Source organism: Corvus hawaiiensis, chromosome 32 (genome assembly GCF_020740725.1).
Source record: "Corvus hawaiiensis isolate bCorHaw1 chromosome 32, bCorHaw1.pri.cur, whole genome shotgun sequence".
Classification (NCBI taxonomy): Eukaryota; Metazoa; Chordata; class Aves; order Passeriformes; family Corvidae; genus Corvus; species Corvus hawaiiensis.
Window position 1 is genome coordinate 345,788 of NC_063244.1, and position 23,383 is coordinate 369,170.

At 71.3% G+C, this 23,383-nt stretch overlaps 4 protein-coding genes across 8 annotated transcripts; 1 reads left to right on the forward strand and 3 right to left on the reverse strand.

Moving 5' to 3' along the window:
* Positions 1 to 4,677: 4,677 nt before the first annotated feature.
* Positions 4,678 to 5,827, reverse strand: IER2 (immediate early response 2). Its single transcript, XM_048289893.1, has one exon. The coding sequence runs from the start codon at positions 5,795 to 5,797 to the stop codon at positions 4,727 to 4,729; it is 1,071 nt and encodes a 356-aa protein (XP_048145850.1). The 5' UTR covers positions 5,798 to 5,827; the 3' UTR covers positions 4,678 to 4,726.
* Positions 5,828 to 6,664: 837 nt separating this feature from the next.
* NACC1 (nucleus accumbens associated 1) lies at positions 6,665 to 10,838 on the reverse strand. Its single transcript, XM_048289886.1, is given in 7 exon segments — positions 6,665 to 8,638; positions 9,001 to 9,098; positions 9,196 to 9,301; positions 9,377 to 9,428; positions 9,430 to 9,522; positions 9,524 to 9,555; positions 9,946 to 10,838. Coding segments are annotated over 7 exon segments (1,512 nt in total). The 5' UTR covers positions 10,817 to 10,838; the 3' UTR covers positions 6,665 to 8,378.
* Positions 10,839 to 12,027: 1,189 nt separating this feature from the next.
* TRMT1 (tRNA methyltransferase 1) lies at positions 12,028 to 16,930 on the forward strand. 4 transcript variants are annotated; one of them, XM_048289885.1, is made up of 17 exons: positions 12,028 to 12,416; positions 12,854 to 13,106; positions 13,396 to 13,451; positions 13,540 to 13,655; positions 13,736 to 13,923; positions 14,295 to 14,410; positions 14,479 to 14,591; positions 14,674 to 14,822; positions 14,895 to 14,978; positions 15,074 to 15,143; positions 15,227 to 15,361; positions 15,448 to 15,533; positions 15,748 to 15,856; positions 15,934 to 16,010; positions 16,085 to 16,204; positions 16,473 to 16,584; positions 16,849 to 16,930. In XM_048289885.1, exons 2-17 carry the CDS (start codon positions 12,904 to 12,906, stop codon positions 16,912 to 16,914), a joined length of 1,800 nt encoding a protein of 599 aa, XP_048145842.1. In that variant the 5' UTR covers positions 12,028 to 12,416; positions 12,854 to 12,903; the 3' UTR covers positions 16,915 to 16,930. The 4 variants fall into 4 exon arrangements, with proteins under 4 accessions (XP_048145842.1, XP_048145841.1, XP_048145840.1 ...); XM_048289884.1 differs by having other exon boundaries at positions 12,857 to 13,106; XM_048289883.1 differs by having other exon boundaries at positions 12,069 to 12,457; positions 12,857 to 13,106.
* MAN2B1 (mannosidase alpha class 2B member 1) lies at positions 16,923 to 23,275 on the reverse strand. 2 transcript variants are annotated; one of them, XM_048289881.1, is made up of 24 exons: positions 23,165 to 23,275; positions 22,711 to 22,813; positions 22,233 to 22,406; positions 21,833 to 22,026; positions 21,329 to 21,461; positions 20,881 to 21,023; positions 20,558 to 20,674; positions 20,407 to 20,489; positions 20,204 to 20,324; positions 20,028 to 20,106; positions 19,841 to 19,950; positions 19,651 to 19,758; positions 19,442 to 19,558; positions 19,185 to 19,367; positions 18,936 to 19,033; positions 18,736 to 18,853; positions 18,533 to 18,651; positions 18,347 to 18,448; positions 18,181 to 18,268; positions 18,009 to 18,089; positions 17,722 to 17,937; positions 17,500 to 17,649; positions 17,171 to 17,273; positions 16,923 to 17,093 (listed from the first exon to the last, which is right to left on the reverse strand). In XM_048289881.1, exons 1-24 carry the CDS (start codon positions 23,246 to 23,248, stop codon positions 16,996 to 16,998), a joined length of 2,922 nt encoding a protein of 973 aa, XP_048145838.1. In that variant the 5' UTR covers positions 23,249 to 23,275; the 3' UTR covers positions 16,923 to 16,995. The 2 variants fall into 2 exon arrangements, with proteins under 2 accessions (XP_048145838.1, XP_048145837.1); XM_048289880.1 differs by having other exon boundaries at positions 17,500 to 17,937.
* Between the last annotated feature and the right edge of the window lie 108 nt (positions 23,276 to 23,383).

Genomic DNA, 23,383 nt, shown 5'->3' on the forward strand with positions numbered 1-23,383 from the left:
CAGCGGGAGGGGGGACCAGCCCCAGGTCCGTGGGGACACGGTGACAGTGGGGACACACGGTGACAACGGGGACACGGTGGCAATAGGGACACGGTGACAACGGGGACACAGCGTCCCTCCCAGCCCAGCGGTGGCACACGGAGTCGGCACCCACCCGGGGCGGGGGGCGTGGGGACGGATCCGGTGGCCGTGGGGACAGCTCTGGAGGGGACAGCGGTCAGACCCCGTGTCCGGAGCAGGGATGGGGAAAGGAGTGGGGAGGACGGAGAGATGGATGGATGGATGGATGGATGGATGGATGGATGGATGGATGGATGGATGGATGGATGGATGGACGGACGGACGGGAGGGATCTGGAGCGGCCGAAGCTCCCGAGGGCTCAGGGTACACCGGTGACCCCGCCCTGGAGCTCACCGGCCCCGCCCCCCCTCAGGTAACCGCCCCTGGACCCCCCACTCAGAGTCCCCCGGCCAAAACTCTCCCTCCAGATCCCCCCCCTCTGGAGCCCCCCAGTCCCCCCGCCCAGGTGACCCCCGAGCCCCCGGCTCAGATGTCCCTCCCGGAGCCCCCGACCCCCGCCCCGGTGACGCCCCCGGCCCGTGTCCCGCAGACCATCGCGGACCTCGAGCCCCATGAAGCGCTCGGCGTCGCTGCTGGGGCCACTCCCGCGCCCGTGGCGTCCGCCTGGACGATTTCTCGCTGGAGCGGGTCCCCCCCGCCGAGGACGGCCAGCGCCACCACCCCCGCCGCGGCCACCGCGGCCACCGCGCCTCCGAGCGCTCCCTCAGCCGCTACACCGACGGCGACACAGGTGCGACCCTCCGGCCCCCCGCGTGTGGGGTCTCGGCGTGTCCCCACCCCCGTCCTGGGTGTCCCCCAAGGCCTAATGGCGGGGCGACTTTGTCTCCTGGCCGAGTTGTGCCTCGAGGCCACCGGCTCTTCTCCGGCCACTGATGTCCCCTGGGTCACCCCTTCTCCTGTCTCCCATATTCGCGGGACGACCCCATGTCCCCCGGGTCCCCCCACCTCCTAACGGGGTCCCCACCTCCTGCCCCCCACCCCGGGGTCACAGCCTGTCCTGCTCCCCACATCCCCCGGGTCCCTCAATGTCCCCCGGCGCCGCCCCCCGCGCCCCGTCCTGACCCCCGCCGTGTCCCCCCCCAGGGCTGGGCACGGGACCTGAGTGTCACCACGCAGTCGGGGGACGCCCCCCCCAAGGGAGCGGGACCCCGAGGCGGGGGGCGGCCCAAAGACCGCCGGCACCGGCACCACCACCACCAACCACCACCACCACCACCACCACGGGGGGGGGCGCCCGGGGGGGACCGCGACCGCTGCGTGCCCCCCCCCGAGCGCCACCGACTACGGGCGGCCCCGCTCCCGGGACCCGCCGCTGGTCCCGCTCCCCCAGCGAGGGCCGGGAACACGCGGCCCCCCCGCCAGGTGGGTGCCCCCCTCCGCTCGCCCCCCCCTCCGCCTCTAGGACCCCCCCCCCCGCCGTGGGGGGGACAAGGGCTGCACCCCCGGTGTCTTCAACCAAAGACCCCCGCCCCCCCCCGTCCCCCCGGGGCGCCCCCGCCCTTGGGTGCTGCCCAGGCTGGGGGGGGCTGCGGGACCCCCCCCACTCCGAGGGTCTGCCTGGGTGAGGGGGGAGTCCCCAGCGCCCCCCGCCCCGCCCGTTCTGCCTGCCCCAGTTCGGTACTGGTGGCATCCCAGTTACACCAGCAGAGCCCCCCTCAGCGCTCCACCTGGGGGGTCCAGTGCCCACCTTGGGGGTCCAGCCCCGACTTTGGGGATCCAGCCCCCCCCCTCACTTTGGGGGTCCAGCCCTCACTTTGGGGATCCAGCCCCCCTCCCCCCCCAGGAGGGGCAGCACCCAGTGGGAGGGCGATGGGGGGGGAACCCCCCGCAGGGACCTGGGGGTGGCGGGGGGGGGGGCGGCGGCGACGCTTCGACCCTCCGGATGCGCCCCCTCCCCCTCCCTGCTCTCGGCCCCCTCCCCCGCGCCCCCTGCCCGCACCAGAGCCCCCCCTCGCTTGGCCCCCCCGGCCCCCCCGGCTGCTTGGGGGGGCCCTGCCTTGATTCACCTCTCTGTTTCCCCATCGCTGTGCTTTGGCTGCGCTGTCACGGCGAGGGGTGGCCCAGGTAAGCGGCTCGGGGCCCCCCAACATCTGCTCCGGCCCCCCCAGGCTCCGGCCACCCTGGAAAGTTTGGAATGAAGCTGCCTCCCCCCCCCCCCCCCCCACTCCCGGACACGCCCCCCCCGCCCCAAACCCGGCTGCGACCCCAGGAGGAGCCACTTTGCCACCCTGGGATGCTTTGGGGGGACCCCTACATCTCTCCCTTTATGTCCCAAGGGAACCTCCCCCCCGGAGAAGGACCCCCGGAACTCCCCCAGACCAAAATTGGGGTGCAGGGACCCTCCTAGGCTTGCATTGGGACCCCCCTACCCCTGTTTTGGGGCGCCCCCTGAATCGGGGGTCTCAACCCCTCCAATTGGATTTGGGGGCGCTCCCATAGTCCCCGGGGGGGGGGGGGGGCACAGAGCCTGTGCTGCGGTTTGGGGGTGCACAGGCCCCCCTCCGGCCCTGACAATAGTGGGGTACACGGCTCCCCCCGCACCCTGAGATGGGTCTGGGGTCCTCAGCACCTCCATTCAGAGAGCACGGACCCCTCCTCCCCCAGAGGTCTGAATTGGGGGGCAGCCTGGCATCGGGGGGTCCCGTGCAGGGGGGGTCCCCACCGGGGGCACACAGATCCCCCCAAACGCGGGTCCCCCGCACGGAACAATTGGGGTTCATCCCCAGCCCCCCTCCCCTCCAGACGGAAGGGGGGATAACGCTCCCCAGGACCCCCAGATTTGGGGTACAGGGTTCCCTCCCGGGCTGACTCTTCCAAACTTCTCCAGCCCCCGCTTCCCCCATCCCCCCCCCGGCCGCCCCCCCCCCGACTCCCCGACCCCGAGCTTTGCCTTGCGAGTGCTTTGGGGGGACCCGGCGCCCCCCGCTTCCCCCCACGCCGCCGCCTCCCGCCTCCCCCGCCCGCCCGCGACCCCCGTGTCACTTCTGTCCCTTCTGCTCTCCCGTTTGTCCCCTCCCGTGGCTGCGATGGCCCGTGGCTGTGTTCCCCCCCCCCCGTGGCTGCGACACCCCCGGTCCCCATTTCCCATTCCCCGGCCCCCATGTCCGTGTCCGCGTCCCCACGCCCCCTCCCACGCCTTCCCGGTGTCCGGGTGTCCCCGCACCGTCGCTCCCCTGTCCTTCCCCGCGCCCCCGCCGCGTCCCCCCCGTGTCCCTCCCCCCCTCCCGCGTCCCTCCCCCGCCGCCCGTGCCCCCCCCCGCCGCCACCCCGTGTCGCTGTCGCTGCAGGGCAGCAGCTCGGTCAGCGGCAGCCCGGTGCTCTCCACGTCCGGGACCAGCACCCCCCGCCGCGCCCGCCGCCAGCTCCCGCCGACCCCCGCCACGCCGCGGCCCCACGTCTCGTACTCGCCCCGCCGCCCGCCGCCCCCCGCCCGCCGCGCCGCCCCCCGCCCGCGGCCCCCCGCCGCCCGCCGCCGCCCGCCGACCCCCGCCCCGCCGCCCGCCCCGCCGCCCGCTGGCCCGAGCCCCCCCGCGGGCCCCCCCGCGACGCGGAGCCGCCGCCGCTCGACGGACGCGCCCCCCCGCGCCCCCCGCGGCACCGGCACCCCCGGCGGGGCGGGCCCGTCGCCCCCCCGGCCCGCCCGGCGGCTGCCGAACGGGTACTACCCGGGCCACGGCGCCGGGAAGGGGCGGCCCGGCCTCCGCGACCCCTACAGCGAGACGGACGATGACTGCTGCTAGCGGCGCCTCCCACGACGTGTCGCGACAGGCGCGCACGTACCCCGACATATCGCGACAGGGCGCACACGCACCGCGACGTGTCGCGGGCCCAGATGTTGTGTTATTTAACGCCCGGGGGGAGCCCCCGGCCGGGAGGAGCCGCCGGGCCGGGAGCGGAGCCCGGGAGGCTCCAGGACGGGCCCCGGGCACCGAGCACCGCCACCGGGAACGGCGGGAACGGGCACCGGGAACGGGCACCGGCCCCCCCGCCCGAGGCACGGAGGCGGCGGAACCGGGGCCGCCGCCATTGCATGAACCGAGTTACCGAAACCAGAAATAAAAGATCAAAGACAAAAAAAGGAAAAAAAAAAAAAAAAAAAAAAAAAAAAAAAAAAAAGAAAAAAAAGAACCCAAACCCGAAAAGTCCCAAACCAGAACCATTAAAAAAAAAGGAATTTTGGATCGAGCCCGTCTCGCTCCTTCCCGGGATCGGGGTGGGGGGCACCGGGGTGGGGGACGCGCCGCGGGGAGGGGGGGGGGGCACCGCACCCACGCGGGTTCGAAGATCCCCCGTGACACCCCGGTAACCGCGTGGGCAGCGCGTGGAGCTTCCCGGAACCGGGGGGGGTTTCCCGGGTGGTGCCCCCACCCCCGCGGCAGGTGCCGGATATTCCCCTCCCTTCCCGCCCCCGGTCCTGGTCGGGGGGGAATTGAAGCAGGAAGAGGCGGGGGGGGGCTCCAGCGGTCCGAATTCTCCCCCCCGGTTTGGACCGAGCCCCCCGACCATCAGAGGATCCACCGAACCCCCCCAACCCTCTGGTCCCCCCCAAACTGAGGAGGAGTCACAGCGATACAGCGACTCCCCCGAGGCAGCGGCTGCACAAAACCCACTTTTATTTGATTAACAAAATAATAATTAAGCACAATTAAGGGGGGTCGGGGGGGCAGGGCCAGCCTGGAGCCCCTCCAAGCGCGGTGGTCACCGGGGAGGGGGAGAGTGCCCCACCGGGAGCCCCGAGAGTCCGCGTGTGCCCGTTCAGTTCCATCGGGGGGGCCCCGCACCAGTTTGGGGAGTCCCCGTTCCAGTTCCGTGTGTCCCGGGGGGTTCCAGAACCGGTTCCGCGTGTCCGAGGGGGGTCCCCCGAGGGCTCAGCACGCCCCGACGGCGCGGACCAGGAAGCCAAAGGCGGCTGCGGGCGGCCCCGAGCAGCGCCCCGGCGGCCCCGGGGGCAGCGGCGGCGCCTCCTCCTCCAGCCGCGCCCCGTTTGCTCGGTACCGGCCCCCGCCCCGGCCCCGCAGAACCGCTGCTGCGCCGCTTCTGCCCGGCCCGGGGGGCTCCGGCGGACCGGGGAAGGGCGGGGGCAGCGGTCGCGGGGTCGCCGTCCCGGTTCGCGGGGTCCGCGGTCCGTGTGGCCGGGCTGTCCCCGGGTGGGGCGCTCGGGGGGGTCCTCTGTCGGTCGGCTGGGGGGGCATCCCCGGTCCCATTCACTGCGGGGGGCTCCAGTCGGTAGGTTCGGTGGGTCCCCGGTCCAGTCCCTCAGGGGATTCCCCCATTTCTGGTCGGTCCGAGGTTCGGTTCGGGGGGTCGGTCGGTTCGGGAGGTCCGCGCTCGGTCGGTTCGGGCACCAGGCGTTGCGGGGGTCTCCGGTCGGATTCTCTGAGGGGTCCCCCCGTTTCTGGTCGGTCCCGGGGTCCCCGGTCTGTCGGTTCGGGTGGTCTCCGCTCGGTCGGTTCGGGCACCAGGCGTTGCGGGGGTCCCCAGCCGGGTCCCGCGGGAGGTCCCCCCGGTCGGAGGTCGCTCTGCACGCCGCGTCCCCGGGCAGCGCCGGCCCCGGGAGGGTCTCGGCGGCGGCGCGGGCGCTCAGGTAGCGGTGGCGGGCGGCGCGGACGAGCAGCGAGAGCTGCAGGCTCCGGTGCAGGCGGAGGCCGCCCCGCCGCAACCGGCACCGGTACAGCTTCCACACCGACACCGTCAGCAGCCGCTGCGCCTCCTCCATGGCGGCCCCGCGCCGAGTGCGCAGGGACGGCCCCGCCGCACTTCTTGTACCGCCCCCGGCCCCCCCGTTCCCCCCCCCCGCCACCGCATCCGGCCCCGCGGCCGCTCCCGGACCGCCCCGGCCCCCCCGTTCCCCCCCCGCCACCGCATCCGGCCCCGGGGCGGCTCCGCGCGTCTCGGTGGCGCCGGGAGCGGAAATGGGTCGGGGGGGCCGTGCCCAAAGGGGGGGGATCTGGAATTCCCTGTGGAGTGTGGGGGGAGTCCGTACACCCCCATGGACTGGGGCTCCCTATGCCCCTTCCCCGATTGGGGGGGGTTCTCTCTGCCCCCCTCCTCCGAGTGGGGGTCCCTGTGGCCTCCCCATGGTTTGAGGGGGTCCATGCGCTCCCGGCATGTGCTGGGGAGGGGTCCTGTGCCCCCCCTGAGTGAGGGGGTTCCCGTGTCTCCCCCCCAATCCCCTCGAGGCGGGGGGGTCCCTTGTGGATTGGGGATATCCCGGTCCCCTCCCCACGGCTTGAGGGGTTCCTGTGCCCCCCCCCCCCATGTGCTGGGGGAATGTCCCAGTGCCCACCATGAATTGAGGGGTCCCTGTGCCCCCCTCCATGTGCTGGGGGGGTCCCTGTGCCCCCCCGTGTCCCCCGCCAGGTCACCCGGGGACCGCCGGCCCCGCCCCCGCGCGCCGCTTCCATGCCCATATAAGGGAACGGTGACGCCGCGGGAAGGGGGCGGGGCCGCGCGCAGGGGGAGGAGCCGCCCCGCATGCCCATATAAGGGCAGGAAGGGGCGGGGCCAGCCCTGCACGACCCCTCCCACCCCGGTCATTTCCCACCCCCCTCCGGGGGCGTTTTTGGGGGTCCCAGGCCGCGGCTGTTACAAACTCTGTGTTTATTTTCACTATTCACACGCTCCCTCGCGCCCAACAGCAGTTCATGTGCAACCTCCAGCGTCGGGGGGCTCGGGGGGGGGGGTCCCGGGGGGTCTAGGGGGGCTCCAGAAGGGCCCCTGGGGGGTGTCCGGGAGGAGGGGGGGGTGGTCTTGGCACTTCATTACACAGGACAGACACTGGGGGGGTCCCCGGGGGGGCGGGGGAAGCGCAAGCACGGGGGGGGGTCCATGCTGCCGAGCCGCCGCCGCGCCCCCCCCCCCTTCTGTACAGCTAAAGGAGCGAACAAAGAGCGGGACCCCGATTTTGGGGAGGGTGGGATCGGAAGGGGGGACAGCAGGGACACTCCCCCCCTTCCTCCCCGCCCCCGGCGGGCTGAGACCGGCAGAACTCGTTGGAAAAAGAGGAAACTGAGGCACGGAGAGAGGGGAGGAGAAGGGGGAACCCAGGCGGGGGGGTTGGGGGAGGTCCCTGTGCCCCGGGGGGGGCCGAGGGGGGGCCGGGGGGGGCAGTGGAGACGCGGAGGGAGCCCGGGGGAGGGGCGGGTAAGGCACTTGACCGAACGTCAGGAGACCTGGGGGGGCAGTGGGGACACCTGGGGGACCCTCCCAGACCCCCCCAGCCGGAATGGGACGGGGAGGTTGTCACCAAACTGTGCCTCAGTTTCCCCTGTGGAGTGAAGCCGCAGCGAAGCCCTGGGGAGGGGAGGGCCCGCGTCCCCCACCCCTGCCCAGAGGTGTCACCCCCACCCTGGGTGTCCCTGTCCTGCCCCGGGTCACACACGGGTGTTCCCCCTCCCCCGAGTAAAGACTCCAGTGTAGGGGGGGCCAACAAGGGGAGAACCCCCCCAATTTGGCAGTCCCGGCTCCTTTGGGGGGGGGGGACACAGACAAGTGACACTCCCCTTTGTGCGGGGGGGGGGGACACGCACACCTGGGGACGCATACGGACAAGTGACCTGGCGGGGGGGCTGCAGGTCACCTGGGGACACTCTGGCCCCGGGGGGGGGGACACAGGGGGACACATGCTGGGGGGGCCAGCGGGGCTGCCCAGAGCGATGGGGGGAGGACACGGGACAGGGGGGACATGGGGGGGGGGGCTGTAGGGGCTGCCCAGAGCGATGGGGGTCCCCGGGGGGGGGGGGGACGTGGGACGGGGGGGACACGGGGGGGACACACATGCAGAGACAGAGTGGCCCTGGAGGGGAACGGGGGCGCACGGGGGGGGCCCTGGGGAGACCCCAAGCTGAGACCCCCCCCGAATGCTGGGGGGGGAGGCAGCCGCGCTTGTGCCGAGACGCTGCCGCCCTCCCCCAAACCCCAAATGCTGTGGGGGCCGGGGGGGGGACAGGACCCACCGGGGCCCTGCTGTGGGGTCCCTGCCCCTGAGGGGTCCGTTTGGGGGGGGGTCCCTGCCCCATGGGGGGGTCCCTAAACCACATGGGTCCCTTGCTGGTGGGACCCTGCCCCTTGTGGGGGGTCCCCCTTCATCCTCATGGGGTCCTCACTGGAGGGACCCTCCCCATGGGGGGGTTCCCTGCCCCTGGGGGGGTCCCTACGCCCTCACTGGTGGCTCTGGGGGGGTTCCCTACTCCTGGGGGCGGGGGCTGCACCTGGGGGGGGGGTCCCCCAGTTTAGGGCCGAGTCCCCACCCCCTCCCCAGCGCAGCCTCCCCTCCCCGCCGGGGGGGTCCCCGGGGGTCACTGCAGCCCCTCCCCTGCAGGCCCCCCCTCGGGCTCGGGGCCCCCCGCCTCAAAGGGCGGCTCGGGGCCCATGATGTCGGGCTCCAGCTTGCCGGTGTCGTTGATGAAGGAGGTGTAGGAGTCGCCCTCGGCCATGAGCAGCTTCAGCTTGGGGATCCAGCTCTTGCGCACCACGCGCCGCGCGTTGGTGCACATGTCGGCCGCGATGGCGTTCATCTCGCTCTCCTTGAAGTTGGGTGCGAAGTTCTGGCAGTAAACTGGCAGGGGGGACACATGGGGACAAGATCGTGGGGTGGCCCAGGGCACCCCGAGTGTGGCAGTGCCCACCAAGGGGGGCACGGGGAGAGGTTTGGGTGGGAAATGTGGGGTGGGGGGGTTGGTGGTGTTGGTGCCTCGCTGGGGTCACCTCCTGTGCCCTTCTGTGTCCCCCCCATGCCCTCCCTGAGGTCACTCCTGTCCCACCTTGTCCCCTCTCTGGGGTCCCCCCTTTGCCCCCCATTTCCCCTCTTCCCTGCTCCCCCCAGTGTGTCCCCCAACGTCGAGCCCCTTGTTCCCAGTCAGAGCCCCCCTTCCTCGGCCCCCCCAGCCCCCGGGGGTCCCCCCCGTGCCCCCCACTCACACTTGACCGCGTGCAGCACCCGGCTGTCCAGCGGCTTCCGGCTGGGATCGTTGGTGGATGAGCGGATGCCGGTCCCACAGCTGTTGGCCAGCGTGTTCCTGGAAGGGAACAAAACCCAGGCTGAACCCCCCCACCCCCCCAAAACCCTTCCAGACCCCAATTCGGGGTGGGGGGGGGACCCCCGGGGCCGCTCACCGGTCAAAGAAGGAGGCGAGGAGGCGGCGCAGCAGCACCTTGTGCCGCGTGCCCGCGCTGACGTGGCAGTTCATCAGCTGCGCCCGCGTGATGTACACGTTGGTGCCTGGGGAGGGGGCGCAGGGGGGGTCAGCGGGGCCCCAGAACACCGCGGGACCCTCCCCCCTGCCCGCCCCAGTACCGGTGACGAGCTCCAGCTTCTCGGCGGGGTCGCCCTCGTCGTAGAGCTTGGGGGTGGCAGCGGTTGCCAATCTGGGTGACGAGCTCGGCCGGCAGCGACGCCAGGTCCTGGCGCAGGCGGGCGCGGGCCCGGGGCTCGGGGGGGGGGCTGCTCAGGCAGGGCCTCCACCTTCTCTGCGGCTGGGGGGGCACGGGGGGTCACAGGGGGGGCCACGGACCCGGGGGATGGGCCCCGGTCCTGCCACACGTGGGTGTGGAGGGGCTGCTTGTGGAGGGTCACCTTCTTTGGGGGGGTCACTGGAGCCACCCCGGGGGGTCACGGGGGACAAGAAGGGTGTGAGTGGGACACGGAGACTGCGACGGTGAGGGGGTCCCACCCTGAACCTTGGAGGGTCTCTGGATGTGCCCTCGGGGGTGACACGGGGGGGAGATGGAGCCCCAACAGGCCTTGCCCACCTTTTGGCCACTCCCCAAATGGGGCGGGGTCTCATGTGACCACACCCCTGCACGTGTCCCCACCTGTCCCCCAAACTCACATCCACCCCCCAAAAGCGGGCAGGGCCTCCTCACCTGCGGGCCCCACGTTCATCATGCTGTACATGGTGTACATGTTGCAGATCTGCCGGTACTGCTCGTCCGAGCCTTCCTCGCCCGCATCCTCCTCCTCGTCCTCCTCATTGTGGAACGAGCCAGGGCTGTCGCTCGTGTAGGCGCTGGACGTGCCCCCGGGGCTGGTCTGGTCAGCGGCCGCGCCGGGCGCCGGGGCGGGTGCAGGGGCCGGGGCGGCAGCGGTGCCGGGCGGCTGCGGCGGGCGCGGCGCCGCCTCGGAGAATTTGGCCATTTTGCGGCTGCCGTTGCCACCGGCATCCTTGGGGGCCCCGTCCCAGAGGCGCTTGACCACGAAGGTGCACTGGACGCCGTCGGGCTCACCCTGCTCCGTCTTGACCCGCGACACCAGCGGCAGCGCGGCCGCCCAGCCCTGTGCCGCCGAGGTCTGGGCCACCGGGCTCTGCGGCTCCGAGCCCGGCGTGTCGTCGCCGTGCAGCCCCTGCGAGTCGCAGCTGGGCGAGCTGACCTTGAGGAAGAACTCAGTGCCCTTCTCCATGATCTCCTGGATCTGCAGAAAGCCGGCCGTGTACATGAGCAGGAACTGGTCGCCCACGTTCATGCTGAGGCGGCCGGTGTAGCAGAAGCTGAGGATTTGCTGGAAGGACTGGGGCTGCACGGCCGCCGGCAGCTCCACCACGGCGCTCTTGGAGCTGTGGAACAGGTCTCGGAAGTAGGAGCTGCTGGCGGCCAGCACGGCCCGGTGGGCCTTGAAGGCGTGGCCCTTGACCACCACGGACACGTCGCAGAAGAGCCCCTGCAGCCGCTGCTCGTTCAGGCACTCCAGGATGCTGTTCCCGAAGTTGGGGATCTCCATCTGCAGCGTCTGCGCCATGGCGGGGGCCGGGGGGGGCCTGCGGGGGTGGGACACGGGGCAGGGAGGGGATGTTGGGATGTGGGACAGGGGGTGGACATGTGGGGACAGGGACGTGGGGACAGGGACACGGGGAGTGAGATGGACACAGGGAACGGGGTGGACATGTGGGGACAGGGAACGGGGTGGACATGGGGGGACAGGGACGTGGGGACAGGGACACGGGGAGTGAGATGGACACAGGGAACGGGGTGGACACGTGGGGACAGGGACACCAGGAGTGGGCCAGGGACAGGTGGGGTACAGGGGGGACAGAGCAAAGCAGGGACAGAGCGAGGCACAGGACAGAAAAAAGGGGACAGAACACGGGGGGACACCGGGAAGGACGGGGACAGAGGAAGAACAGGGGTCAAACAAAGCCCCAACCCAGGGTCACCCCAAATCCTCCCCCCAACCCCTCTCAGAATGGGGGGGGGGGGGGGGGGGTCCCTGCCAAGGCCAGGGGGGCTCTGAGGGGTCCCCAGTCCTGGGACATGGGGGGGGGAGGCCAGGCCTGGGACCCCCCGGGGCACGAAGGACAAAGGGGGCCCGAAAATTCGGGGGGGGGGACACACAAGGAGCCCCCCCATTTTGGAGAAGAAAGGGGGCCCCAAGCCTGGCCTGGGGACTGGGGGGACCTTCAAGCCCTCCGAGGGGGAATGGGCGGGATCCCCCAGTCCGGGGAGCTCCAAATTCCGGGGGGATATAAATCCCCCAGTTGGGGGGGGGAGGAGGAGCAGAGGAACCCCAAAACACGGGGGGGGTCATCAAAGGGGACCCCGCTCCCGGGCCTGGGGACAGAGGAGACCCCCAGGCTCCAGCGGGGGAGGGGAGATGACCCCCGAACCCTCAGAGGTGACAACGGGGGGGGGGGCCCAAGTTTTGTGGGGGGCGTCGTTAAGCCCCCAGTCGAGGGAGGGCTGCAACAGGGGGACCCCAAACCCCGCAGGGGGGGTACAGACAGAGCAGCCCCCCCGCTACCGGGGGCGGAAGGGGCGGCATCCCGGGGGAACCGGGGGATCCCCAGCGCGGGGGGGGCGGGAGGTGCCGCAGGCCCGGGGGAACAGGCGGCCGGGGAGGGGTGGTGCACCGGGCCCGGGCGGGAAGGAAGTGGTGCCGGGGAACCGGTGCGGGGGGGGCGGGGGGCGGGCTTGGGGCGGGGCCGGGGGGTCCCCGCCTTACCGGGGGCCGGGGGGGCTGCGCTGGGGCCGCGGCCGCTCCCGGAGCCGCTCCCGGTGCCGCCGCGCTCAGCGGCCATTCATTGTGCGGCAGGCGCGACCAGCCGAGTGCCGAGCGCGCCGCCCGCGCCTGCGCGACCAGCCGAGCGCCGAATCATCCACCCCCCGGTGCCCACACGGAGTTGGGGGGGGGGGGCGGGACGCAGAAACTCGCGGGGAACGCGCAGGAAACGCGCGGATTCCTGACCCACCGCGCCCCGCGGGCGGGGTCCGGCGGGATCGGCTCCTCCCCGCGCTGCCGGGAGGCACCCCCGGAAGATCGCGTTTTAGCGGGGCGGGCGGAGGTTTTCAGGCCCGGCGCGGCCGCCGGCGTCACGTGACCGGCGCAACATGGCGGCGCCCATGTGAGGGGCGGTGCGGGGGATGCGCGGGGCGGCGCGCGCGGGTGAGCGGGGGGGGGGGGACACGGGGACAACGGGGGACAAGGCGGGGGGCGCGGGGAGGGCCGGAGGACTCGGGGGGCGACACCGGGGCGGGACTCGGAGGGGGCGGGGTTTAGTCCCCCGGCCTTGCCCCACGCCACGTGCTGGGGGGGGAGGGGGGGCGCGGTGTCACCCCCCCGGTCCCGTTTTGGGGGTCTCCCCCTCCTCACGGGGGTCCCGTGTTTCCCCCCTGCCCGCGGGGGGCTCGTCCCCTCCCGTTCCCCTCCTCTTCCTTCCCTTTTCCTGGGGGGGGTTTCCTCTCCTTTTCCCGCCCTCTCGGGGCGAGCCCAAACCGCCCCGTTTTCCCCCCAAAACCGCCCCGGTGCGGCCGCACCCCTCTCGTGACCTCCCTCCCCCAGCAGCTGCCGCCCTCAGGACCCTCCGCAGAGGCCTCCTGCTCCCCCCCACCATGGACAGCGCTTCCCCCAACGGCTTCGCGACCCCGCCGGGCTCGGGGGCGTCCCCGGAGGGGTCGGCGGGACCCCCTCAAGGCGAGGGGGGCACCCCCGGCACCGGCGAGACGCTGATCACCGAGGGCCGCGCCACCATCGTCTTCCCCAGCGCCAACGAGGTGTTCTATAACCCCGTGCAGGGCTTCAACCGCGACCTCACGTGAGCCGGGGGGGGCTCGGGAGGGTCCTGGGGAGCCCCGGGGAGTCTTGGGGCACTCTGGGGAGGCCTCGGAGTTGTCACAGGAGAATTTGGGGGGCCTTGGAGGTGTCCTGAGAAGGTTATTGGGGGTCCTTGGAGAATCCTGAGGGGCTCTGGAGTGTCCTGGGAATACCCTCATGTTATCCCAGGAGGATTTTGGGGGCTCTGGGCTGCCCTGGAGGGTCTGGGGGAGGTTTTGGGGTGTCACTCCCCCCCCAGGGGATCCCTGACACCCCCCTTTCCCCCCCAGCTGTGCCGTCCTGACGGAATTCGCGCGGCTGCAGCTGCGCCCCAAAGGAATTCAGGGTATGGCGGCTTCTGTCCCCCTCCTTCCCCCCCAGACCCCATTTTTGGGGTCCCCAGGGCTCTCCCTCAGCCCCCTCCTCTTTTCCAGTCATCCTTCCAGGCGAGGAGGAGCTGGGGGGGAGCCCTCCGGACCCCCCCGAGGCCAGGGACCCCCAGACACCCCCCGAGACCCCACGGACAGCGCGGCCAGGAGAGGCCTGTGAGGTGTGCAGGGGGTTCGGGGGCCCGGTGGGGAGCTCCAAATTCCCCTCGAACCCCCCTGAAACCCCCCCTGTGCCCCCCAGGGGGGCCTGCGGGTGCTGGAGGCCCTGGCGGCCTCAGGGCTCCGCTCAGTCCGCTTCGCCCAGGAGGTGCCGGGGCTCAGGGCCATCGTGGCCAGCGACTGCTCCGCGCGGGCGGCCGCGCTCATGGCCCGCAACGTGGCTCGCAACGGCGTCGGGGACCTCGTCACGCCCCGCCTGGCCGACGCCAGGTAACCCCAAATCCCCAAATCCCGCTGGGAACAGGGAGGGAACCCCCCCCCCAGCAGCATCTGGGAGTTCGGGGCTGAGCTGGGAGTGTCCCTGAAGTGTCCCTGTGGGAGGGGGGTTAAGGAGCACCTCCTGCCCTGATTTGGGACCTCTGGGGTTGTTTAGGGGGGTCCCCGTGACCCTTTTGCCTCACAGAACCGGTCCTGCTGTCCCTGAGGGGCGTCAGGGACCATCCTGTCCCCCAAGCGGGGCAGAGGCAGCGAGGGGAGTCATGAGGGCTGGGGTGTCCTAGGGGGGCCAGGGTCCCCAAGGGGGTGCTGAGGGTCCCCGTGGAGGCCGTGGGGATGCCGTGACCCCCCCGTGTCCCCCCCAGGATGTTGATGTACCAGAGCAAGGCCGAGCGGGAGCCGTTCGACGTCATTGACCTGGACCCCTACGGGAGCCCTGCGCCCTTCCTGGATGCGGCCGTGCAGGCCGTGAGCGAGGGGGGTGAGTTTGGGGGGGCTTTTGGGGACCCCCCACTACCCCCCGGACCCCCCTGAACCCCGACTCCCCAGGGCTGCTCTGCGTGACCTGCACGGACATGGCGGTGATGGCCGGCAACAGCGCGGAGACCTGCTACAGCAAATACGGCGCCGTGTCCCTCAAGGGCAAGTTCTGCCACGAGATGGTCAGTGCTGGGGGGTCCCCCTGTCCAGGGGGGGCACGAGGGGGTGTCCCACATCCCCCGTGTCCCTGCTGTCCCCTGCCAGGCCCTGCGGATCATCCTGCACAGCCTCGACCTCCGCGCCAACTGCTACCAGCGCTTCGTGGTGCCGCTGCTGTCGGTCAGCGCCGACTTCTACGTGCGCGTCTTCGTCAGGGTCTTCACGGGCCAGGCCAAGGTCAAGGCTTCGGCCAGGTGAGGGTTGGGGGGAGGGGTTTTGGGGGTTTCTGAGCCCCCCAGACTCGCCCTGACCCCATTTCCCTGCAGCAAGCAGGCGCTGGTGTTCCACTGCGTGGGCTGCGGCTCCCACCACCTGCAGCGTCTGGGCAGGGCCACGAGCCACGGCAGCGGGTACGGCCCCCCCAAGGGATTTCGGGGTTCCTGAGGCCCTTTGGGGGTCCGCAAGACCCTTTGTGGGGCCGTAACCCTGCGTCTCCCCCCTCCAGGTTCAAGTACAGCGTGGCCACGGGGCCACCCGTGGGTCCCACCTGTGAGTTCTGCCACCAACGCCACCAGGTGCGTGTGGGTGCCACCCCCCCCCCCCCCAGCCCGGCACCCCAAATTCAGGGCCTGAACCCCCCTTTTTTTCCCCTCTCGAGGTGGGGGGCCCGGTGTGGGCCGAGCCCCTGCACGACCCCGCCTTTGTGGAGGGGGTGCTGGTGGCGCTGGAGCGGAGCCCCGGGCGCTTCTCGACGGAGCCGCGGCTGCGGGGGATGCTCAGCGTCATCGCCGAGGTGACAACGGGGGGACACGGTGTGGGGGGACACCCCAGATCCCCAATGCGGGGCTGGCGGTGACCGTGGGGCTGCCTGTGGGGCAGGAGCTGAGCGATGTCCCCCTGTACTACACCCTGGACGGGCTGAGCAGCACCATCCGCAGCAACACCCCGTCCCTGCTGCAGCTCAGGTAGGGACCCCAAACCCCTTCAGGGAAACCCAAATCCCTTCAGAGACCCTAAGTCCTCTCTGGGAACCCACCCCCTGCAGGGAACCCCAAATCTCCCAAGGCTGAGACCTCCCCAAACCCCCTCCTGCCCCCCTCAAACCCCCTCTGGCCCCCCCCAGCCCCATCCTGTCCCCCCAAACCCCCTGGCGATTTTGGGGTCCCCGCTGTCCCGCAGGTCAGCCCTGCTGCACGCGGGGTTCCGGGTCTCGCTGTCCCACGCCTGCCGCAACGCTGTCAAGACGGACGCGCCGCCAGCCGTGCTCTGGGACATCATGCGCTGCTGGGTGAGAAGGGGGCTCGGGGACCCCCCTTTCCCACCCCCCTTTTCCCACTTTTCCTCACTTTTCCCCACTTTTCCCAGGCCAAGCTCCACCCAGTGAAGCGCGAGCGGCTCCAGGACTCCAGCCCGGCTGCCCGGATCCTCGCAGTGGAGCCCACGTAGGACCCCAGACCCCCCCAAATCCCCCTGATACCCCCCAGGCCCCCCTGATCGCCCCTTTTGCCCCTCCCAGGCTCCAGGCTTCCTTCGCCCTCCACGAGGACGCCAACCCCGGCTCCCGCAAGCGCGGCCTGAAGCGATTCCCCGAGAACCCCGAGGCCTTTTGGGGTCCCAAGGCCAGGGCCAAGGCAGGGTGAGCTCTGGGGGGCTGCTTTGGGGGTTCAGGTGCCCCCCACCCTTCCCAAGGGGGACATTCCCCCCTTTTTTGTGCTCGGAGTGGGGAAAAACCCCCCCAAGACCCCACAACCACCTCAAACTCCCTCAGGACCCCCAAAATTCCCCCCCAAACCTCCCTAAAATAGGAGAAGGGATAAATCCCTTGCTCTGGTTCTTTCTGGGGGGAGATGCCCCTGTCCCTCTCCCCTTTCCAGGGGTCCCCAGCTCATTCCCGGCCTTCCCAGGGGGGACCTCTCCCCGTCCCTGCAGGAGAAGCGGGAGCGGCTCCAGAACAAGCGGAGGCAGCGCCCGGACGGGGCTGGGCTGAAACAATTCCCCTGCAAACGCTTCAAGGAGGTGGGAAGGGGCCCCAAAATATTGGGGGGGGGGGGGGGGGGGGGGGGGGTGTCCATCTGGGAATAAAGGGGGTGTCCAGGAACACAGGGGGAGTCGAGAAACAGAGAGGGGTCTGGGAGAAAAAAGAAAAGGGGGGAGGATTTAGGAATAGAAGTGGGGTTGGGATAAGGGGGGGATGGCTGGGAATATGGGAGGGGGCTGTGAAGGCAGATCGGGGGTCTCGGGGCAGGTGCCAGCCCCCCCCATGTTGTCCCTCCCCCACAGGGCAGCTGTCCCCGAGGTGACCAGTGCTGCTACTCCCACGAGCCCCCCCCGGCCGCCCCCCATTAAACCAGGTCTGACCAAACTCGGGGGGTTTTTAATGCACTTTTTTTGAGGGTGGGGGGGGTGGCTCAGGGCCCCCCCGGGCCCTCAGTACCGCACCGAGGCCAGGAAGGTCCGGATCTCCATCGGCTCCAGCCGCACCCGCCGCGGGTCCAGCCTGCGCACTGGGGGGGGCTTGGGGGTGCCTGGGGGGGCATGAGGGGTGTGAAGGGGGGCTGGGACCCCCAGGACCCCCCTGCCAGCCCCCCGAGCCCCCTGGTACCTGTGGCCGTGGTCCAGAGCAGGCGGGACACGCTCTGCAGGGGGACATCTCCACCCAGGGCCATCTCCCGCACCGAGGTGATGGTGAAGGCCGAGAAAAGGGTCTGGGGGCGGGGGGGGGTGTCAGAGACCCTCCAGAGCCACCCCAAACACCCCAGAGCCCAGCCCGGGGTGGGGGGAGCTGGCACAGACCCTCCCCAACCCCACCCCAGGCAGGCCGAGTGAGGGAGGGGCACCCTGGAAGCTGTCCCAGACCCCCCAGGGCAGCCTCAGGACCCCCAAAATGGGGCTCGGACCCCCAGGACCCCCAGCCCTGTCCCCGTTGCTGACCGTCAGGTCCACGGTGACGGGCTGGGAGCCGTTCTGGCTCTCCCCGCGCTCGAAGAGGTGCTCGAGGCGCAGCAGGAGGCTCCCGGCGCCCCTCGGCTCCAGCGACAGCAGGTGCAGGTTGGGGGGCAGCGACCGGCGCAGCCCCGAGAACTGCGGGGAGGGGGCGGTGAGCAGGGAGACCCCTGCCCACCTCACCCGTCCCAGTGACCCCTCTCCGCTCACCTGGCGCAGGTGAGGCCCCGAGCCGGGTGCCAGCACCACGTACGGGGACGTCACCATCTCCTGTGCCTGTGGCCGGTGCTGGTCAGCCGCGGCTGCCGCCGTGTCCAGCAGCAGCCGGTGCCGGCCCCGCACCACCAGGCCCCGCCCGTCCTCCCCGGGCTCGTCCAGCGGCTCCCCCACTCCCCGGTTGTCGTCGTTCAGGAGCCGCCGGTGCACCTGGAGGGGACACGGGCGGTGTCACAGGTGTCCCCTCCCGCGGGGTGTCCCCCCCGGGGTCCCCAGCTCACCATGAGCTCCAGGGACCCGTCCAGGATGCTGCTGCCGCCCTGGGAGCGATCGGTCAGCACAGTCAGCTGCACCTTCTGGTCCTGCCCGGGGGGAACAGGAGTGAGGGGCGTGGCCCAGCTGTGTCCAGCTGTGCCCAACCCCAGCTGTGCCCAGCTGTGTCCAGCTCGTTACCTTGATGAAGATCCGTGTGTTCACGGGGTAATAATTTCCAGCCACGGGCTCGCTCTGGCTCAGGTTCCAGGTGGGCCGGTGGTCACGCCTAGGGGGGCCCAGGGGGTGTCACGGGGGTCCCGCTCAGCCCCTGGGGGGGTCCCGGGGGTCCCCTGAGCCCCCTCACCTGCGCTGCAGCACCTGGCGCCCATTGGAGTCGGTGTAGAAGCGCCCGGCCGTGCGTAGGGGGGTCTCAAAGCGGCTGATGACCTCCTTGCCCAGCCCGTCCCTGGGGGGGGGGGGGGGTGGGAGCGGTGTCACCAGGGGGTCCCCGGGGGAGTTCAGGGGTCCCGGGACCCCTGCCCACACTCACGCCACGGGGATGGGCCCCACGGTCCACTCCAGCTCCAGGTAGGGCTGCCCCGGGCGCAGCCGCAGCACCTGCGAGCACCACGCCGAGAAATTCTGGTGCAGCTCCTGCACCAGCGCAGTCTGGGGGGGACACGGGGACGTTCAGCTACATCGGGAAACCCCCCCCCCAAACCCGAGGGACCCCCCCCGGGACCCCCTGCCCACCTTGAGCAGGCGCGTGGCTGCGCGCTTGGCCACGGGGATGGGCGCGGAGGCGTTGGGCCGGAAGATGTAGGCGCCCGAGGCCTGGGGGCTCAGCGCGTCCCCGGCGCTGGCGTTGTACCTGGGGGGGTCAGGGCAGGTCAGGGGGGTCCCCCCTGCAGCCAGGACCCCCCCAAAACCCCCAGGAGTGTCCCCAGCCTCACCAGTAGAAGCTCTGGAACACGGGCAGCGAGAAGCCCTTGGCCAAGTTCTGGATCTCGCGCAGGTGCCCCGTGACGGGGTCGAACAGGACCCGCAGGTGCTGCGGTCAGCGGGGGGACAGCGGCAGGTCAGCCCCCCCCAGGCCACCCAGTCACCCCCCAACTGGTTTAACTGGGAGCTGGGGCTCATTCCCTCCATCTAGGGAACCCCCAGACCCCCCCAAATCTGTGTCCCTCCTGATGTCCCCTCACCTCGTTCTGGATCTGCGGCTCCGGGTCCCCTGAGGGCCACTTGGGGGGGGATCGTGGGCTCAGCTGCTTCACCACAAAGGTGCTGAACCCCAGGGGGGGGGCCCAGGCCTGGAACAGGAGCTCCCCCGGGGCCCCCCCGGCACCGCCCCGCAGCCGCTGCGTCACGCCGGACACCGGGACCACCTGGGGGGGACAGGTGAGGGGTCACGGGGGGGTTTGGGGGCGGATACTGGGAGGTTTGGGGGGTCAAGGCTCACCTGGCTGGCCACAGGCCGGCCCTGAGGGTCACTCACGGCATAGGAGGTGCCGCTGACCGGCAGCCGCACGGGCCAGGCCACGCCCCGGGCCAGGGGGTTGTAGAGTATCACGGTGAACTGGGGGGGGGGGGGGGGGGGAGGTCACACAAGAGGGGGTGTCAGTCCCTGGGGACCACCAGAACCCCCCCCAAGCCCCCCTGGGTGCTCACGTGGGCGGTGGTCTCGCTGAGGGGGCACACGCTGACATTGAGGGCGTTGCAGAACACAAAGGGGCCCTTGGTGCCCCCCAGGAGGGACAGGGCGTTGGCCACCAGCACCTGCGGGGGCGGCAGGAATTTGGGGTCACACCCAGCCCTGCCCTTGTCCCCAGAACCCTCCCCTGGCCCCCCAGGGGCTCACCTGGCAGCTGTCCCAGCCCTTGGCCAGCTGCCGGGCGTAGTCGTTGGCCACGTGCTGCCTCTCGGTGCCGGACACAGCATCGTGGTGCTGGGCCACAGCCACGGCCTCGCCTCGGGGAGGGAAAAAGGGGGTGTTGGGGGGGGTTGGGGGTGCCCAGGTCCCTCCCAGGTGTCCCCCAGGCACTCACGGAGCACGGAGCTGTCCCCAGGGCCGTAGGGACCGTCCCGTGAGGAGGGTCCGGCCAGCGCTTCCAGCTGGCTGCAGATCTGGGGGGGGATCAGGATCTGAGGGGGTGCCCACGAGGGGATCCCCAAGCCCTGGGGTGGTCCCCACGCCCTCGGGGAGTCCCCAGGTGCCCCCCACCTGCAGGAAGCCACTGCTGAGCCGCTCGTAGCCCTTGAGTGCCGGGCGGCTGCTGAAGAAACCGGTCCAGAACTGGTGGGGCCCGTCCGAGTAGGGGAAGAAATCATCCGTCTTCAAGGGCCTGGGGGACATCCCAGCTGTCCGTCCGTCTGTCCAGCCCGCCCGGCCCTCGGCCCCTCCCCGGCCCCTCAGCCCTCCCTCACCAGGTGAGGTTGGCCCGGTGCAGCTCCTGCAGGTAACACGAGGGCGTCGAGTACAGGGCGTGGACGCGGCTGCCGTTGGCTTGCTGGGGACAAAGAGGGGGTCAGCGGGGGCTTGGGGACACCGAGGGGGGCTTTGGGGACAGCCCCTCACCCGGGCGTTGGTGTGGGCGATGAGCTTGTCCAGGTTCTTGAACCACAGGTGGGCGTTCTCGTAGTGGAAGTCGGAGCCCATGGTCATCAGGATGTGGTTGGTGCGGTACTGCCGGGCCTGGGGACAGAGAGGACGCAGCTCGGACGCCCAGGGACAGCCAGGAACCCCACCCCAGGGGACAGGGACCCCCATTCCCCCCATCCCAGGAGGGACAAGGACCCTTGGGAACCCCATCCTGGAGGATAGGGACCCCCACTCCCTCAGGGCTCCCCCAGTTTTCCCCACTCAGGGGTCCCAGCCCCCCTTTACCCCCCTGGCAGGACCTGGGTGGCCGCAGCCTCCAGGAAGGAGTTGACCACAGAGTCCACGTTGCGCTCGGGGCCGTCGCCGTCCACCAAGGGGGGGTCGGTGCAGAGCTGGTCCCAGCACAGCCCGGGGGGGGGGTTGTACACGTTGGGCAGGATCCCTGGGGACAGCGCTGTCACCTCCCCGGCCACCACGGCCAGGGGGACAGGGGATGGGGCTGGGGACACGGCTGGGACAGGACAGAGGGGGAGAAATGGGAAGGGGACACCCCTGGGGACAGGATGGGGCCAGGGGAGAGGGGTGGGGGACACGGGAGGTGACAGGGATGGGGACAAAGGACAAAGCCTTGGGAAGGGATGGCACGGACAGGACGGGGAGGGGCAGGCAGGGGGCAGTTTGGGGGTCCCGGGGGGTCACTGGCAGGAGGGGGGCACAGGGGGCAGTTTGGGGGGCCCGGGGGGTCACCGGTGAAGATGTCGGCGCGGGGGGGGGGCAGGCTCGCGCTGCCCCTCCAGAGCAGCTCCAGCTCCCGGCGCTGCAGCCGCGCCCACTTGTCCTGGTGGTCCACGCGCCCCACGAACAGCCCGTCGTACCCCATCTGGGGGGGCACCAGGTCATGGGGGTCACTGGGGGCCCCCACAGCCCCACAAAGAGCCTGTCGTACCCCATCTGGGGGGGTGTCACTGCGGGGGTCCCTAAATAGGTTTGGGGGGGTGATTGGGGATACGGAGGGGGGGTCTGGGGGGGGGCTGAGAAGGTTGGGAGTGCCAGGGAAGGTTTTGGGGGGCAGGGAGGATTTGGGGGTGCTGGGGTGATTTGGGAGTGCAGGGGAGGGTTTGGGGGTGCAGGGGAAGGTTTGGGGATGCCGAGGGTGATTTGGGGGTGCCAGGGGGGGTTTGGGGGTGCAGGGGAGGGTTTGGGGATGCCGAGGGTGATTCGGGGGTGCCGAGGGATTTTGGGCTGCCCCACCTGTGCGAAGGAGGCCGCCAGGTCGCGGGCGTGGCCGAAGGGGTCGATCTGCCAGGCCACCCTGGGGGTGCCGCAGGCCCCGAACTCGCGGCGCAGGAAGCGCCGGCCCAGGGCCAGCTGCTCCAGGGCCCCCCCGTAGTGCGTCGTGGCCTCGTCGCTCATGCACCAGCCCCCCCCCACGAACTCCAGCCGTCCTGGGGGAGACAGCACCCCAAAACCCCTCAGGGGACAGGTCTTGGGGACCTCTCAGAGGTGCAGCCCTGGGCAAGTCCCCCACGGTCACACAGAGACCCCAGACCCCCACCCCAGTGCCACCCACGATCCTCCCAGTCCCCCCCATCCCTTTCTGTCCCCCCCCAGTCCCTCCCAGTGCCCCCCATGTTCCCGAGTCGCTCCGTACCCTCCTGCACCAGCTCCCTGACCAAACTCCGCGTGGCCTCGTCCTGCTGCTGCCACCAGCGCGCCAGGAACGCCACCTCGGCGTAGACGAAGCGCCGGGAGGGGACGGCCACCAGCTGGGCCACCACCGAGTCCAGGATGTACTGGACCCCTGCGTGCTGGTCCCGGTTCCGCACTGGGGGCACGGGGGGGCACCGGGTCACCCCAAAACCCTCGGGGTGGGGGAGGTCACAGCACGGGGGGACACGGTGTCACTCAGCGACCCTTGGACCCCCCCACGTCACCTCCAGCCCCTCTGCAGCACGTGGGACGTGTCCCCCCCTCAGGTGACACCACCCCCACCCGCACAGCGGCCTTGGGGACGTCACCTCCCCGCAGGTGGCCTGTGCTCCTCGTGTCCCCACTGTCCCCCCCGTGTCCCCCCCGTGTCCCCCCCGTCCCCACCGTGTCCCCGCCGTGTCCCCGCTGTCCCCACGCACCCCCATAGTAGTACTGGTCCACCGTCTTGAGCCACCCGACGTCGTCGTGCGAGTGCGGCACCAGGTGCACGTTCAGCATGTCCGGCCGGGTCGGGGGGCACGACTGGGGGGGGTCGGGGGGGGCTCGGACCGGGCTGGGCCCGCGGGACCCCCCGGAACAGCCCCGGGATCCCCCCGCCGCTGCCCCGGGAGGACCGTTGGGCTCCGGAAGCGGTTGGCAAAACCAATGGCCCCAGTTCCCGTTTTCTCAGAGTGCCCAGTGCATCCCAGTGCCTCCAGCTCTTCCAATTCCCCTTTCTTGAGGGCGATCCGGTGTCCCCTCAGCCTCTCCCGGTGACCCCAGTCCATTCAAGTTCCCGTTATCCCAGGACACGCCGGTGCCGCCCGTCCCTCCCGATGTCCCCAGGCTATCCCGGCCCCCCCAGTCTCTCTCTCGCCGGCCCCTCGGTCCCACCTGGTACCCGCAGCCCGCGGCCGCCCCGATCAGGAGCAGCAGCAGCGGCAGCGCCGCCGCCCCGGGCACCGCCATGACACCCATGGTCACGTGACCGCACGCTCACATGACCCGCGAGCTCGCCCCGCCCCGTCCCTAGCGCCAGCCAATGGGCGGTCGGGAAAAGGCGCTGCTGCGCGCCGCGCGCTCTGATTCGCCGCTGCTGCCCGCGGGGGCGGG

Excerpts from the sequence above, each read along its gene's own strand:
- TRMT1 (XM_048289882.1), top strand. The coding sequence starts at position 12,436 with ATGCGCGGGGCGGCGCGCGCGG. Across the intron at positions 12,458-12,853 it reads GCGCGGGGCGGCGCGCGCGG|CAGCTGCCGCCCTCAGGACC; the intron begins GTGAGCGGGGGG and ends TCCCTCCCCCAG. Across the intron at positions 14,823-14,894 it reads AAGGTCAAGGCTTCGGCCAG|CAAGCAGGCGCTGGTGTTCC; the intron begins GTGAGGGTTGGG and ends ATTTCCCTGCAG.
- MAN2B1 (XM_048289880.1), bottom strand. The coding sequence starts at position 23,248 with ATGGGTGTCATGGCGGTGCCCGGGGCGGCGGCGCTGCCGCTGCTGCTG. Across the intron at positions 20,490-20,557 it reads TCGCCCACACCAACGCCCGG|CAAGCCAACGGCAGCCGCGT; the intron begins GTGAGGGGCTGT and ends CTTTGTCCCCAG. Across the intron at positions 20,107-20,203 it reads TCAGCAGTGGCTTCCTGCAG|ATCTGCAGCCAGCTGGAAGC; the intron begins GTGGGGGGCACC and ends ATCCCCCCCCAG.
- IER2 (XM_048289893.1), bottom strand. The coding sequence starts at position 5,797 with ATGGAGGAGGCGCAGCGGCTGCTGACGGTGTCGGTGTGGAAGCTGTAC.